Consider the following 17,158-nt stretch of genomic DNA (forward strand, 5'->3'; position numbering starts at 1 on the left):
CACCCTCTTGTTCTCATGATTGCAGATGTCTATACCTTTGGCCTAGGTGATGATGTGATAACCGAAAAGCTTAATGATGTTGCATCCAAGAAAGACAGGGAAAAACATGTGTTCCAGATGGAAAGTATAGATAGCATGAAGAGCGCCTTTGATGAGATAATAGGTGAGATGTTGTGCTTCAAAAATATTGTTAACCCAACTTAGTTGTCTGTCAGATTTTTCCTGAAACTGGGTAAGTTGTCCCTTTCCAAGCGGCTGCATAGTGCCAGATATCCGCGCTTATTTACCAATGGTGACCCATTAATCTGCTTCTTAACTCTCACTTAATAAAAAGTTGTTTTCTCAAGTGCAGTAAATCAGAATTTTGAATCTTTCTAAAGATAGACCAGTACCAAGATTTTGATTGGTTGCAGTGAGTTACCAAACAGAAAAATTACCAGTTTGAAAGAAGTATAGTTTATCTTCAACAAGCTCATATTTCGTGATATTACTGTGTTTTCCTTTGAAGTCATTATTATCTAGCTTTCACTTCTAGGCAATTTTTTTTATCTACTTTTTTATCTACTTCCAAACTGGCTAACGTACATTTATAACAGGATGATGCTTGCAACTGCAGGCATCAATCCAGTGTTATTTTTTCAGCCAGAAATGCCAGCTTTTGTTGACCCACCATATTATTTTCTAGGGTCTCTGCTTAACCACTTGAAGACCAGGCTTTTTTTTTTCTCACGCTTTTCATACTTTAAAGATCAGTATTTTTTGCTAGAAAAAAATATTTAGAGCCAACCCATATACATATATATATATATTTCTATTTTTTTTTTTTAAAGCAGAGGCCCTAGAGCAGTGATGGCGAACCTTGGCACCCCAGATGTTTTGGAACTACATTTCCCATGATGCTCAACTACACTGCAGAGTGCCAGTGCATCATGGGAAATGTAGTTCCAAAACATCTGGGGTGCCAAGGTTCGCCATCACTGCCCTAGAGCATGGGTGCTCAACCTGTGGACCTACAGCTGTTGTGAAACTACAAGTCCCATCATGCCTCTGCCTTTGGGTAGTAGTTCTCCAACAACTGGAGGGCCACAGGTTGGGCACCCATGCCCTAGAGCAGTCATGGCAAACCTTGGAACCCCAAATGTTTTGGAACTACATTTCCCATGATGTTCATGCACTCTGCAGTATAGTTGAGCATCATGGGAGATGTAGTTATTTAGTTTGTAGTACTCTCCCTCCCTGACTGTCTGCTCTTACCAGTGCCCGTCCCTCCCCTTCTGCTGCTGAAATAAAGTATACACAATCCCCTCTGTTAAAAGGCATTCCTATGGTGCAGTGCATGTTCTTTGTAAAAAATATGCCCATTACTACTTTATTTCAGAGCGCCGCTTGGCACTTGTGTGACTCCTCGCTGCTCTCTTCCTCTCCGGCTGACATATTGGCTCTCTCAACTGATGTCAGCAGGGGAATTCTTGGCCCCTCCCACTGTAGCTGTTCGATTGGGAGAGGAAGTAGCAAGAAGTCATGTGAGGCACTCTGAAATAAGGTAGTAATAGGCATATTTTTTTACAAAGAACATACACTGTTGCATAGGACTTTTCTAACAGAGGGGATTGTGTGTACTTTACAAAGTGGCTTTACAACCACTTTAGCGCAAGAATATAGTTTGCCATTGAACATGTAGGCAAAGATAAGCCCTTCTGGAACAATGTGCTGTTGAATGAAGACTCAAAGATAGAGTTGGCTGGTCACAGTACAGTATACATTTTTGGCCCACACTGAAGACCACATTTAGGAGAAGAGCATACAATATATAAAGCACATTTTTTTTAAATAAATTTTCTGCTTCAGGGCCTGGGCAGTTTGCAGTCTTCACGTCAGCTATGGTTAATGCATCATATCAAAGTGTGCTTGTTGAGAATATGAGAATATCGGCCCATAAGTTAAAGATGAACTGAAAATGAATCTTTGGGCATGATGATCCAAAGCACAACAGCGAATCCATTAAGGAATGGCTTAGAAAAATAAATGGATGGTTATAGCGGTTGTAAAGTCACTAATCACAAATCCTGGAATTCCTTCTGTTACAGCAGGATATACTGTGCAGTGTGTGTGTGTTTTTAAAAATTATGCAGCAAAATATCTTATTTTACAGTGCCGCAGTGCGATCATGTGACCTCCCAGCACTCTCCTTCCCTGATCTGAGGACTACAGTGGGAGAGCTTAGATTGCCCTCTATCATCGGCCAGGAGGAGAGCGGCAGGAGGTCACGTGAGCGCAGACATTCTGTGTACAGAACTCCTCCAGGTAGCCATATAGCTTTGCACTTTCAGAAAATAACAGCACTGCAGATTGAAAAGGAAAGGTCATTTTTAATAACATTCAATTCCCGTCACAATTGTATACGCTGTATTTATTTATTTATTTTCCCACGTAAAATTAGAGTTACTCTTTAAGAATCACAGTGCTTGTGTGCTGTAAGTGCCCAACATGCCCAGTCAACGTGCATAAGGTGGGCAACCAACAATGCAGAGGGATTATCTATTTGAATACTACATAGAATTGTTGGCCTGACCTACAGTACTTGACAGGGAACTGGCGTGACCAACCAGTAACCGCTGAAAAATAGGAAAGATATTGAATCATGAGCATATTATGATTGCTTGGCTATTATTGCAAATGACTGACAGTGATTTTTTATTTGCCTTGAAGTGCACTCTAACCTTCCCCATGTTTTAGTATTAATGTTAATGCAAATCATGTCTGAAATATTTCCCTCTGACTTTTTTAGATGAGACTTATGTATTTGATATGTGTGGACTGGCCAGAGATCACTCAGAAGATGAATCTGACAGATTTCCATGGATTGCCAGAATTATTGTTACAGTAAGTAGTACCAATACACTAATGCTAAGTAGTAATGGATTTTTCTCATATCGTCTTCCAGGACAGCCTTTGAGATATAGGGCTCCTCCCTCCGGGACAGGAAACACGTCAAGCCAATTAAATAAAAGGTGTGGTCCTCCAGGCCCTCCTCAGTTTTTGTGTTTCCTGCCGGACGGGAAGGAGCACGTTTGGAACTGGTAAGGGGAGCTCCTTCTCAGGGGTTTTTGCCTGGGGAGAGCGCCTTGATGGACCTGGCCCTTAGCACCCCTCGGTCCGAACGAAGGGAGGAGAGGGTAGCTTTCAGTCCCCGCTGCCATTTAAAACGTTCGGAGAGAACGGGACCCCGATACGTGGCAATCTCCCCCTCGGAGCGCTAACCGCTCGTACCTGTCGGTCGGAGGCGGCGGGAGACGTTCGTTCTACCGACCGGCGTCCGGGTACTGTGAGCGGTGCGTTCGTAAGGGAGAGGGCTGGAGAAGGAAATGTGCCGTGTGTGGGGCTAAGTTAGGCACCGGTTGGGAGAAGCCGCTTTGCCCAGATTGTGTTAGTAGCCTGGTAAAAGAGGACTCGGTGGCAGCTTGTCACAATGTTTTAACATCCGTAAAGGATGAGATTGCATCCACCTTCCAATCTTTTAAAAACATGATGGATAGGATGCAGGGTCCCTCTGTCTCTTTACCCAGAGCCGTGAGTATGCCTTCCTTATCCGAGCCAAGTCAGGAGGAGGAGGTGGATAGGGAGAGGTTACCCAGGTCATTAGCCTCCTCTAGGACAGAGTCTACTTCAGAATCTGAGGGGGAGGAAGAGGCCATTAGATCAGCCAGATACAAGCTGTCTTTGGATGATGTGGGTGACCTCCTCAAGGCTATATATGACACCTTGGAGATCAGAGAAGAACAGGTCCAGCTTTCAAAACACGACATGATGTATCAAGGGTCGAGTGTAATGAAAGACAGGGTATTCCCCGTCCATAAGTCGCTAGTGGAGGCGATTCTGCTGGAGTGGGAACAACCGGAAAAAAGGCCATTTTTTTCAGGTAGCCTTAGAAGGAGGTTCCCTTTTGAATCGGATGCGGTGCATCCCTGGAACAAGGTTCCCAAATTAGACGCTCCCTTGGCTAAGGTCTCTAAGAAGACAGATTTGGCCTTTGATGATATGGGTTCACTCAGGGACCCTATGGATAAGAGGGGAGATCTGCTGCTCAAGAGAGCCTGGGATGCCTCTTCCATTGGGCTTAAACCGGCCCTAGCAGCTACCTGTGTGGCCAGAAACTTGGAGTGTTGGCTTACACAGTTACAATCACATATTTCTGCAGGTACTTCTAGGCAACAGCTGTTGAAGTCCTTTCCGCTACTGTTTAAGGCTGTGGGCTTTTTAGCGGATGCCTCTGCAGAATCAGTCAAACTGGCTGCTAGATCAGCAGCACTAGTGAACGCTGCCAGAAGGGCCGTTTGGCTTAAAACCTGGTCAGGAGACACAGCTTCAAAGCTAAAGTTGTGTGGATTACCCTTTTCAGGGGACCATTTGTTTGGGCCCGGCTTGCAAGAGGCGTTAGAGCGCACGCAGGATAGGAAGAAAGCTTTCCCAGAAAGGAAAAAGAGACCTGAAGGGAAACGCCTTTTTCGAAGCCCCAGGCAGCAAAACCTGCAGGAAAGGGAGGTTCGCCCCAAAAAGCATTGGGCGGGTCACAAGGGAAGAGGCAGAGGAGGTATCTTATTCAATCCTCCTCAGCCCTCCCCTAAAACCCAGTGACTCCTGCGTCCCGGTGGGAGGAAGACTGGGGAAGTTCCTCCCACAGTGGGAAGCTTCAACCGAAAGTCCGTTCATTCGAGATCTTGTAAGGAACGGCTACAAGTTGGAGTTTGGTTCAGTTCCCCTCCCAAACTTTCAAGTAACAAGGTTACCAAGGGACCAAGAGAAAGCAGAGGCTTTGGCTCTTCTTCTGGGGGATCTGGTGGACCAAGAAGTAATGGTGCAGGTACCTCAGGAGGAGCGAGGCTTGGGGGTTTACTCCCACGTATTCGTGGTAAAGAAACCTTCGGGGAAGTTCAGGTTAATACTGAATCTCCGTCCCCTGAACAGATTTATAAAATACAAGCGGTTCCGGATGGAGTCAATCTTCTCGGTAACCAAATTCCTGTTTCAGGGCTGTCACATGGCCACAGTGGATCTCAGGGATGCATATTTGCATATCCCGATTCATCCGGAATCTCAGAGATTTCTCAGGTTGGCGGTGAGGTTGAACACGGGTGTGTTACACCTCCAGTTTCGAGCTCTCCCCTTCGGGCTTTCAGCCTCACCAAGAGTCTTTACAAAAGTTCTGGCAGAGGCACTGGCCCCATTAAGGCTCAAGGCTATAACAGTTATCCCATATCTGGACGATCTACTGTTCATAGCCCAGTCGGCCCAACAGCTGCAGAGGGACATACAGGAGGCTTTGGTTTTTCTGCGCTCACTGGGGTGGCTGATAAACCAGGAAAAATCCCAGCTGACCCCCTCACAGGAGGTCCTGTATTTAGGATACAGGATTTCTTCAGTGGAAATGAGGGTATTTCTTCCGGAGGAGAAGATCGGCAAGCTAGAACAGGCGGTAGCCCAGCTTCAATCTGGTCGGGAAGCCCAGATCAGGGAGGTGATGAGAGTCCTAGGGTTGATGACATCATGCTTTCCAGCGGTGGCCTGGGCAAGACATCATCAGCGTCCTTTACAAAGACTCATGCTCTGTTATTGGGATGGCAGGCAGGAGAGCCTGGATCAGGTTATGCCCCTATCCTCGGCAGTCAGGAGGTCTCTTTGGTGGTGGCGGGCCCAGGTCAACCTAGACAGGGGTCTTCCCTGGTCCCCACAAGCTACGGTGGTGGTCACGACCGATGCCAGTGCACTGGGTTGGGGTGCCCACCTAGAGGGAACCTTAGCCCAGGGTTCCTGGTCGAACCTAGAGACAGGTCATTCCTCAAACCAGAAGGAACTTCTGGCAGTCTGGAAAGCTATAGAAACCTTCCAGTCCCGGTTACATGGCAGGGATCTGCAAGTTCGCTCAGACAATGTGACAGCAGTAGCCTACCTGAACAAGCAAGGGGGAACCAGAAGCCCTGCACTACAGGTAATTGCGGACAAAATCTTCTGCTGGGCAGAGAAGAATTTGTCCTCAATATCAGCCATTCACCTAAAGGGAACTCAGAATTTCCTGGCCGACTTTCTCAGTCGCCAGAAGATAGGTCAGGACGAGTGGTCCCTCAACAAGGAAGTGTTCGAGGAGATCGTGTCATGCTGGGGAAGGCCAGAAATAGACCTATTTGCAACAGAAGGCAACAGGAAGGTGACACAATTTTTTTCGGTTCACCCACAGGATCGGGCCAGGGGGATAGACGCCCTTGCCAATCCATGGCTGTTTGGCCTGTGTTACGCCTTTCCTCCCGTAAGGATGGTGGCGGAGGTTCTGCAGAAGTTCCGTTCGGAAACTACGGACCTCATTTTAGTAGCTCCTTTTTGGCCAAGGAGACCCTGGTTTGCCAGCATAAAGAGATTGGCCGTACATCCTCCGCTGTTTCTACCAGTCAGGGAGGACTTACTTTCCCAGGGGCCGATCCTGTGCCCTCAGATAGAGAGGCTCAAGCTTGCGGCCTGGTATCTGAGGAACAAATCCTAAGGTCACAGGGTTTCTCAGAAAGAGTGATTAAGACCTTGTTAGAATGCCGTAAACCAGTTACTAGGGCAATTTACGCCAAGGTAGGAAAGAGGTTTAATTCCTGGTTGCGAGAACAGGGGATTGCAAGTCCCGGGGTCCCGGCAGTCCTAGATTTTCTACAAGCAGGGGTAGAACTGGGCCTATCTATCAGCACTCTAAAGGTACAGGTGGCGGCCTTAAGTGTTTTCCTTCAGTCCTCCCTTCAGCAGAATCCATTTGTCAGGAACTTCTTCAAGGCTCTATCTAGATCCAGGCCTGTGAGAATGAAGTCCTGTCCTACTTGGGATTTGGCCTTGGTTCTTAGGGCTCTGACCCAAGATCCATTTGAACCATTAGAGGGAGCTTCACTTAAGTGGATTGTACTAAAGACTGTATTTTTGATAGCGATCACGTCAGCTAGAAGGGTCAGTGATCTACAAGCGCTCTCGGTCAGAGAGCCATTTCTGTTAATCTTAGAGGACAGGGTAGTACTTAAGACTGATCCTAGTTTTCTTCCTAAAGTGGTGTCCACTTTTCATAGGACACAGGATATTATTTTGCCAACTTTTTTCTCAACCTCAGACAAGGATGAGGCGAGATCTTTAAGTTTGTTAGACGTCAGGAGAAGTCTATTAATTTTTTTAGAAGCCACTAAGGTCTTCAGGAAGTCAGACTCACTTTTTGTTAATTTTTCGGGTGCCCGCAAGGGCTGCAAGGCGTCCAAAGCGTCTATCGCCAGGTGGATACGAATGGCGATAGTTAAAGCCTATAAGTTAGAGGGGAAGCAGGCACCCTTAGTTAAGGCACACTCTACAAGGGCGGTTTCCGCATCATGGGCAGAGAGGGCTGGAGCCTCTCCAGAGGAGATCTGCAAAGCAGCAACGTGGTCCAGCTACTCAACGTTCGCAAGACATTACCGTCTGGATTTATGGTCTGATAAAGAGCAGACTTTTGGACGTAAGGTCCTCCAGGCAGTGGTCCCGCCCTGACAAGGTGAGCTCCTTGCTTATCATCTCAAAGGCTGTCCTGGAAGACGATATGAGAAAACCGGAGTTAGACTTACCGGTAACTCTTTTTCTAGGAGTCTTCCAGGACAGCCTGGCTTCCCACCCAAAGTTGTTTAAATTGGACTAAGTGGTGAGGATGTGTATTAACGTGATTGTTAGTGTGTTATGTCTTTCAGAGCCTCCCGGCGGTTCTTGGAGTAAAACTGAGGAGGGCCTGGAGGACCACACCTTTTATTTAATTGGCTTGACGTGTTTCCTGTCCCGGAGGGAGGAGCCCTATATCTCAAAGGCTGTCCTGGAAGACTCCTAGAAAAAGAGTTACCGGTAAGTCTAACTCTGGTTTTATACACTAAAGAGATGTTCAAGGGAATATATAGTTGTTTCAAATATATAGGCAGTACATATTGCTATCTTTGTGTGTCAACGTGGTTGTAAACCCTGTACCCAGTGACTGGCCTCAGGTGATGCACAGAGATTAAACAAATCCTTCTACATGCGTTGTACCTGTTTATCTATAACTATTTGTCCTGTACATCCTGACAATACTCAAAGATTAAATGAATTTTTCACAGACTCACAAAGCAGGGGGAGAGGAGCTGCAGTTGTACACTGTATAAGAGCTGTGAGAGCTGATTGGAGGGAAGGGACACACCCCCTTTCACACAGCACACAGGAACAGGATTTACCTGTACCCAGGGGACGCCCCTCCTTCATTGCATGGGTTAAATACTCATTTGGCTAGAAGGTAAAAGAAAATCCTTGTTGCTCACTCCTGCGGACTTTTTTCTCCATACAAGTGCTCCCCCAAAGCCTCTCCACTTTGCTGGTAGCAGCTCTCTGACGTCATTATGTACTTCGGGTTTAAGAGAGCAAGGGTCTGTCCACATTCTGAGAGCCCCAGCTGCTGGGGTAGTGAGGAGTTAGGTAATTTGTCCTGTTGATCTTGGAAAATGGAGAATCAAGAGGCACACATGGAAAAAAACAGTGGGAGATTTTGGTGCAGTATTATAGAGAACTTGGAGTATATAGAATGTTGTTCTTAGACAAAAATATAGTTATATGACCTACATCTGGTGACCACGCAAATTGTGTGCTCAACCGGGAATCAAAACTTGTGCAAAATAAGGCCACACAGGTTCTTTTGAAGGTCTCTTGTGATGCTCAGGGAACACCAGTTTTGGTTTTGTCTGAAAGCATCAGGTTGGTGTGTTGATTTGGATAGAAAAAACAAAAGCCATATATTCCTAAGATAGCAGAGGCACCCAGAAGTAGATAGAAAAGTCTGGTAGTCCCATCAGGATACACAGAACCAATATATTTTCAGTGGTGGGTGGCCCATGCTCTACAATCATAAACTTTACCTCTCTCAAAGATTTCTATAAAACCCCATTGGTGAACCTTTTTAGATACCTAAAGATCAACAACGTAGCCCACTCCATTAGAAAATTCCACTTTCTACTCTTCTGTGTCTGGAATCCTGGAATAAAGTGTGGAGCCTGAGGACTGGAAACAAATTTGTTAAGTTACAGCCCATTGTTCCATTAATGCATCCCTCATAGAATCTAATTACACATTTATGTGCTAATATAAGGCCCCTCAAAATTTTGAAAAACTTGCACTTAACACCACAAGTTCATACCTTTGGGAGCTATTCACTTCCACAATTGGTGGAATGCCCAATAATAGGAAATATTCAACAAACTTCTATCAACTTTGCTCCTGGGCAAATGCTTTTCCAAAGCAGTGAAAGAAGCTTAGCCTAACGTACAACCAGAGGCTTGTAAGCCCTTGTACACGCGGTCGGATAATCTGTCGGATTGCGTCTTATCGGACCGTGTCGTTGGATAATCCGACTGTGTGTGGTATGCATCGGACTGATTCCGTCTGAATCTCCGTCCGACCCAATTTTCCAACATGTTGGAAATATTTCCCGACCAACTGGGCTGGACAGACCTAATCCGATCATGTGTAGAGCATTTTCATTGGACCAAGTGCCACGCATGCTCAGATCTAATTCCTACATCAAAGCTATTGGCTACTAGCCTGAACGTAGTCCCATCGTAACGAAATTATGTCATCACGTTCTGAACGATCTGATTTTTCGCCAACTTGGCCCGACCGTGTGTATGCAACAGTTTCGGACAAGATCCGACGGACAAAATCCGACAGGCAAAATCCGACGGATTTGGTTGTGGAAATCTCCGACCGTGTGCACAGGGGCTAAGACCATCCAGTTTGCTTGCTCACAGCAGCTTAACAAATTCTTGTTAAAGCGTGGTGGTGCTTAAATCCCATAATAAAATTAATTGTTTTTTCTGTAATCTCGAAGACTCAGTTTGCAAATTTGTATGGATTTATACTGCTTGGGTGAACCATGATCCACCTGCTGCTTTGTTCGCATACTGTTGATTGTGATTGTCCAACCAACAATTTTGGCCATGATATGGTGAGGATCCATGCACACGTTTCTTTGTCTTCCTCACCCATCTCTTTGAAATAAAGATGTCCAGTGGGTGTGGATTGCTTGTTTAATGATGCATTTAATATACCACCAATGCATTTCGTGATGAGTGGTCACTTTTTCTGATAAAATGTTTACCAGATTCTGTTAGCGTGTAGAAAGGTACAGCACAGAGGGAAAAATTTATCTGGAAGAATATGATGTCAACACAAGATTTATAAAATACAGACCTAATAAACATTGGATGAGTTAAAAAGAAAAAACTGTTGGTTCCTATTTGAAAATATCCAAAAATAAATATTGATAAATAATGCATTTGATTTAAACAGCAATTTATATTATAATATTTTACCATACATCCATTTTCAATATATGTATCTAAAAACCTAAGTTATGTGTTGATGGTAGGTTAATTGGCCAAATTCGTCCTAGTATATGTATATATGAATGTTAGGGACATTTGATTATAATAACAAGAAATGCCGGCAACTTGATTGCGTCTTCTTAAATCTTGAACAGTAACAGCAGTGCGACATCTAAAGTGCTAACATATTTCGGCCGGAGCCTTCCTCATAGCATACAGGTTTACAATAAAATCAGGTTTATATAGAAAAGATATCCATTCCTCCAAAAAAAAGGGACGGTACAATCCAATTTAAAATCAATTAACAAATAAAATCATGTGAAGTTGGCAGAACCAGAGAAAGAAGGGAGGGAAAATGGAAATACAGACTGAAAACTCTAGGGAAAAATTAACCCATTGTGGGATCAAGTTTTATTATTTTAAAAACAAATTTACATCCATTCTATTGCTCATTCCACTAAGAAATTGAGTATTCAATCTGTGTATCCACCACATCTCCCGCTGAAGTAGGGTATGGTGTCTATACCCCTCCCCCCTAACAGATCTTCTCTCCTGTTCCAGACCGCAAAAAAGATTTCAGATTACCACCATGAACTGTTCTACAGTGTTTAGATACATTTGAAATATTTTTTGCGTTGCTATTAACAGAGTTCTGATATTCGAATACGTAGATTGCGAATAGTGCCTTGTCAGAAACCATGAATCAGACCGAGACAGAAGTACAGTTAAATCACACTTGTTTAATAATAAAAGTAAATAGAACAAATGTAGTCAAAACATAGTCAAAGTTCGGTAACTGGAATGGATAGTCAGACAAGCCAGAAAGTCAGGAATCAGCATAGTGGAACAGCAAGCAGGATCTGGAGCCAGAAGGAGTGTCAGCCAAGCAAGTCTTTAACAGGAGCACTGAAGAAAGTCTCTGTGATGTTGACCAAGGCGAAGGCAGAGATCATCTGGGCTGGACGGCTTAAGTACAATATACGAAGTACCCCACGCAACCAAAATTAAATTAAACAAAACTAGCAGCTAACACAACAAACAGATACATTTGTTCTCAAATGTAAAAAGTGCATATAGTGCATCGCTGAAACCCACCAGATTTATATAACTAAATCATGGATGAGTAAAGGTGAAATAGTGTGACATACTCCAAGAAAATACCATATGAAAAAATTACCACATTTGAACAACGCACTTATATACTAAATGCAAGAAAATAATATGTTAAAACAAGACTTGCGTGTGTCAAGTGAAATATATAAATAACACATTTGAAATAAAAAAAATAGTGTGAAAGTCCATAGACAATACTGAAAAGGTCCACCGTAGTGATCAAAGCTTTAAAAAAATCTTCAAATCCACCAAATATTAGGACATAATCTTGCGACCACCCATGTGACAACACCACCACCGATGAGGATGTGAGCTTACCAGAGAATTTGGACTCAAAAATAACATATGTTCTATGAGTCTATAAGGCTTTATGGTGTCTGCTGGCAACTGGAATATGACCTGTCAGGATCTTGTTCCAAAACGTATGGATACTCCCTCTACACAGACGAGTAGTTGGTATCAATTTTTACTCAGTAAATGGGAGGAATAGAAAGAGAGCCACATGGCGTAATTCCATAAATAAATATAGCAAAATATTTATTAAAAGTAGTATACTTACATTTTAAGAAGTAACTTCAAATCGCTTTATAAAAACAGTGGCAACAGTAGAGTCCACCCGACGTGTTTCGTCTCAATAGACTCTACTGCAGCCTGACTCACTTATATAAAAAATTTGACCCCTCACTTGAGAATCCAGCTCCCGGTGTCACCGCATGTGTCTGACGATAACTTCTGGTTTGCGCCCCAAAATAGCCAACCGACATGCGCTCCATGCCTCCATGCCGCAACCGGAAATACGCTCCCAACAACCACACAAGTTCCGGTTACGCCCAATGGAGACCTAGCTTGCGCTCCAACGCACGCCGTACTTCTGGCTACGCTGACTGGAGACTCGGCTGCATTCCAAGCATCCATATCGTGTCCGGAAGTGCGTTCCAACGGGCGCTCAACCCCCCTTTTCACCCAATAAGGAGCTACCGTGCGCTCCAGGCTGTATTTAAACATACCTTTACGACGATCTTTGCTACATATTACATGGTGCATAGCCTAGGGTATTCATAACACTTACAAAACAGTTAAGAGACATGTAATAAGTAGACATTACTACATGCAATCTCCTCGCTTATAACCATTATCAGAATCTTGCAATGTTATAGCTTTCCACTCCACAGATAACATGAGTGGATAAAATGCTACACGCCCCTGGTATTAATACAATAAAATGAAACCACAAAATTTGTAAAAAAATATAAAAATATAAACAATTATAAAAAAAGTTTTTATAAAAAATTATAAAAAAGGGAAGGGGGTAACCAAATCTTAAAACTATTTTTTTTTTTTTATATTTAATAAGATATTAAAAAACAAAATATGGAAATAATCATCCCAGAAGGAACCAAAAATATGGATCCTATGTTCACATATTAGAGATATCTAATATATATATATATATATATATATATATATATATATATATATAGATAGATAGATAGATAGATAGATAGATAGATAGATAGATAGATAGATAGATAGATAGAGATATATATATATATATATATATATATATATTTGTCTCTGATGGACAATTTTTACAATGCCACACTTCAACAAACCAAAAAAAAAGGGAAGAGAGAGAACCTGGTTAGGAGTCATCAATGAAAGCATTAATGTCCCACTCCACGTTCATTCCGAACAGGGCATGGGACTGAAGCTCTTTAGATCTAGAAGGTCTCCAAACGAGAGACCCCTCTGGTCTTAGCACCCCCTCTCCAGGGGGGAGTGTACTTGTCTAGAACAATAAATTGTGATCCTGTCGGATTGCCATTGTAGTGTTCTTTATAGTGTCTAGGGCAGGGGTCTCAAACTGGTGGCCCTCCAGCTGTTGCAAAACTACAAGTCCCATCATGCCTCTGCCTGTGGGAGTCATGTGTGTAACTGTCAGCCTTGCAATGCCTCATGGGAATTGTAGTTTCGCAACAGCTGGAGGGCCGCCAGTTTGAGACCCTTGGTCTAGGGACACTATGTTTAGCGTCCCTACCCTTAATTAGGGCAATATGTTCACCCACTCTCATGGAAAAGGTCCTTAGTGTACTGCCTACATACTGCCACAAGGGCAAGTAATCAGATATACTACATATTTTTTGCCACATGTGCAAAATTCTTTGATCATGTATTTCTTTTTGGTAACCATTGACATAAATTCCACGGTCTTACGTCTCTCTAATGTGTTGTGCTGACAAACGCACTTCCTGCAGGGGAAAAAAACTGTCAAATAATGAAAAAACGAGGGACGTACAGGTGGATTTATAATGTTTGGTGCTATACAATTCTGTAAAGAAGGCACTCCCCTAAAAATTATTTTAGCCCCTTCTGTAGGTGCGTTAGCAAGGATGTTGTCGTTCTTAAGGACATCCCAATGCCTATTGATAATAGTCTTCATTTGTTTGTGCTGTGTTTGAAAAAGATGTCAACAGGGCCCACTTGAAATTCTCATCCAGTTCCTGTTTAGGTTTGACCACCAGTAAAGACTCCCTATCAGTATTAATTACCCTTTGCAGTTCAAGGTCAATAGTGCTATTATCATATCCCTTGTCCAGGACAGCTTAGGTAAGCAGAACTGACGAGCAGGATATCATCAACAGGTGAGTCACTGTGGAGAGATGAGAGCTGACAATTAGCTCACAGCTGAGTGGCCAGCTCAGAAGGAGGGGCTAAGCCCAGCCCTGACAGTACGCCCTCCTCAACAACCCCTCCCCCTCAGAAGACCACCAGGCTTGAGGGGAATACATCTATGGAAATCATGGAAGAGGAAAGGGGCATGTACGCCCGAGGATTAGACCCAAGAGCGTTCCTCCACACTGTACCCTTTCCAATGCACCAGGTACTGTATGCGCCCGTGGAACCTACGGTAGTCAACAATGGATTGTACTTCATACTCCTTATGGTTCTCAACTTGTATGGGGTGAGGACATGGCACCAAAGTGGTAGAGCGGTTGCAGATCAAAGGTTTTAATGAGACATGAAATACATTTGAGATACACATATTAGAAGGAAGGTCTAACGCGTAAGCCACTGGGTTAATCCTGTGGAGAATATGGAAAGGCCCAATAAACCAATGTGCCAACTTCAGAGAGGGTACACAAAGTATGAGGTTGTGAGGTGAATGCCAGACCCTGTCCCTAGCGTGGAAGGAAGGTGCAGGCAGGAGTTTGTGGTCAGCATGGAGTCTGTACCTATCATTAGCATGTCGCAAAGTCTCCTGGACTTGTGCTCAAGTTGAACGTAGACCACAGAGATGCTCCTCTAATGCAGGAATACTCTGAGGAACAAATGAGTCAGGCAACATGGAAGGTTGGAAACCATAGTTTGCCATAAATGGGAACAATCAGGAAGCAGAATTCAAGGCACTATTGTGAGCAAACTCCGCCCACGGCAAGAGGTCTGACCAGTTGTTATGATGGTCAGAAATATAGCAACGTAGGAACTGCTCCAAGGACTGATTGGCTTGTTCTGTGGCCCCATTAGACTGCGGGTGATATGCAGAGGAGAAAGCAATCTGAATTCCCAACTGTGCAACTCCGCAGTTGACAATTTCTTGGAAAAGTAGCCACAAGGATGCATAGCGCTCTCAGAGGTAGGACGTTGAGACAGAAGGGCACCAACTCCAGTCTCAGAAGCATCAACCTCAAGGATAAAAGGTAATGTAGGATCGAGATGTGCCAACACAGGAGCAGAAACAAAGGCAGCCTTGAGACTCTCAAAAGACCTTAATGGACTCCGGAGACCAACTCTGCGGGTTACCGTCCTTTCTGGTCATATTAGTCAGGGGCTTGACCAGAGACGAGAAGTTACGAATAAACTTCCGATTATAGTTGGCAAAACCAAGAAAACACTGCAGAAGACGGAAACCCACGGGTCGGGGCTACTGTAGGACTGCTGAAAGTTTCTCTGGGTCTATCGAAAAACCAGCAGTGGAAATGACATAACTCAGGAACTTAACCTGTCCACGATGGAATTTGCACTTCTCCAATTTACAATAGAGATTGTTTTTTCTTAGTTTATGAAGCACACGACAGACATCTGTGTGATGGCTCTCCAGGGACTTTGAAAATATGAGGATATCGTCGAGATCAATCACCACATCTAACTGCAACAAATCACGGAAGACATCGTTAACTAGAAAATGCATTTCCTGGAGAAAATGCATGGGAATGCTGAATAGCATCAAAACTGCCCCATCATATTTCCACCATCAAAACTGCCCCATCGAATCTTCCCCCATCAAAATTGCCCCATCATATTGCCCCCATCAAAACTGCCCCATCAAATTTGCCCCCTTGAAACTGCCCCCATCATATTGCCACCATCAAAACTGTCCCATCAAAACTACCCCATCATATTGCCACCATCAAAACTGCCCCACACACACCCAAAGAGCTCTCTGAGAACCAGCCTTTTTTCAAGCCTGGGCCTTGCCTGCTAGCTTGGCCCAGGAATAATGCCTGATCCTGGCATAGGCCCTGGGAGGGATTCCCCTGATGATACCGGGCCTTCTGAGGAGGAGGAGGTGTAGGATCTGACTGTGGGTCCAGGCCCTGGTGAGAATGTGGATGCCTACAGACAGAAGATCATTGATCGTTTTGATCGTGGAGAAACTTAAATGTTTACAAGCTGAACATAAAAACTTCAGGGCCAAGTATTTTCAGGCCTGGAGTAAGAACCGTTTGGCCATGAAGCCAGAGTTACAGCAGCTGGAGAAGGTAAAGAAACAATCTTTATTATTAGAGAAATTAAGATAAAGATAAAAGTGGAGCTTTGCCAGCCAGACATTGGTGAGTTCTGTGGATCAGCAGCCACAGGTAACAGACAACCCAGCTTCATCTGCCTCTGCACCTCTCCCCCCATGTCAGGCTGGGGAATCACCAGCGGCAACCAGCCAGGGGGTTGAGAGTGAACATGGCACCCTACAGTTCATCCAATAGATGGAGTCACCCCTAAGGGCAGACAGGTCTATTGCTGAACCATCGGAAGTCCCAGAGGATGAGCAGAGGGGTGCCAGCACTGATGGAAAAATCCCAGTGCACTGTACTGCCTTCTTCCAACATGTCTGTCCCACCTGCTGTAGTGGCTGGTGTCCCGGCTGTAGTGGAAGGTGTCCCGCCTGTAGTGGAAGGTGTCCCGGTTGAGGAACAGAGAGGGAAAGAGCTCTGCAAACAGCTGCCTGCTACAGGGAAACCTTCTGCAGACATGGACGGAAAACCCCAGGCAGAGGTGTCATCAGCCCACCAGAGCAATGTGGATGGATCTCGATCATACACCCCACACATGGATTTTGCTGCTACTGCTGAGACCTGTAGTTCTACAAGCAAGATGGCAGGTGGGGGAGGGGGATCAGCACACTGCAGCATGTGAAGTGGAGACAGCCATGGAAGTCTCCTGCAGTGATTCACCTGTTGCTGTATTAGAACATTCACTCTGCTTATCTGAAAATCCTGTCCTGATGGAGGAGAAGAGTCTGCCTGGAGGTGAAGTGTGTATGGGGACAGCAGTGAGTGTGGACATGGCAGGAACTATGAATGTGCCAGAAAATAATGACAGCAATAATATTGATAAGGCAATGAATGGTGGGTGGTGGTGAAGGGGTTAATATTGCTGGGTAAAAT

General features: G+C 44.4%; 1 protein-coding gene across 1 annotated transcript in view; it reads left to right on the top strand.

Annotated features, from left to right (window-relative positions):
• Nucleotides 1–17,158, top strand: part of LOC143983491 (complement factor B-like) — a 137,145-nt gene that overhangs the window by 46,051 nt on the left and 73,936 nt on the right. The window contains exons 10-11 of the mRNA XM_077483245.1: nucleotides 26–163; nucleotides 2,789–2,883. Coding sequence (XP_077339371.1) covers nucleotides 26–163; nucleotides 2,789–2,883 — 233 coding nt within the window. The remainder of the gene's footprint in view (nucleotides 1–25; nucleotides 164–2,788; nucleotides 2,884–17,158) is intronic.

The sequence above is a fragment of the Lithobates pipiens genome, unplaced genomic scaffold, assembly GCF_037356315.1.
Source record: "Lithobates pipiens isolate NorthernLeopardFrog02 unplaced genomic scaffold, aLitPip1_a1.2 Scaffold_1, whole genome shotgun sequence".
NCBI classification, from domain to species: domain Eukaryota; kingdom Metazoa; phylum Chordata; class Amphibia; order Anura; family Ranidae; genus Lithobates; species Lithobates pipiens.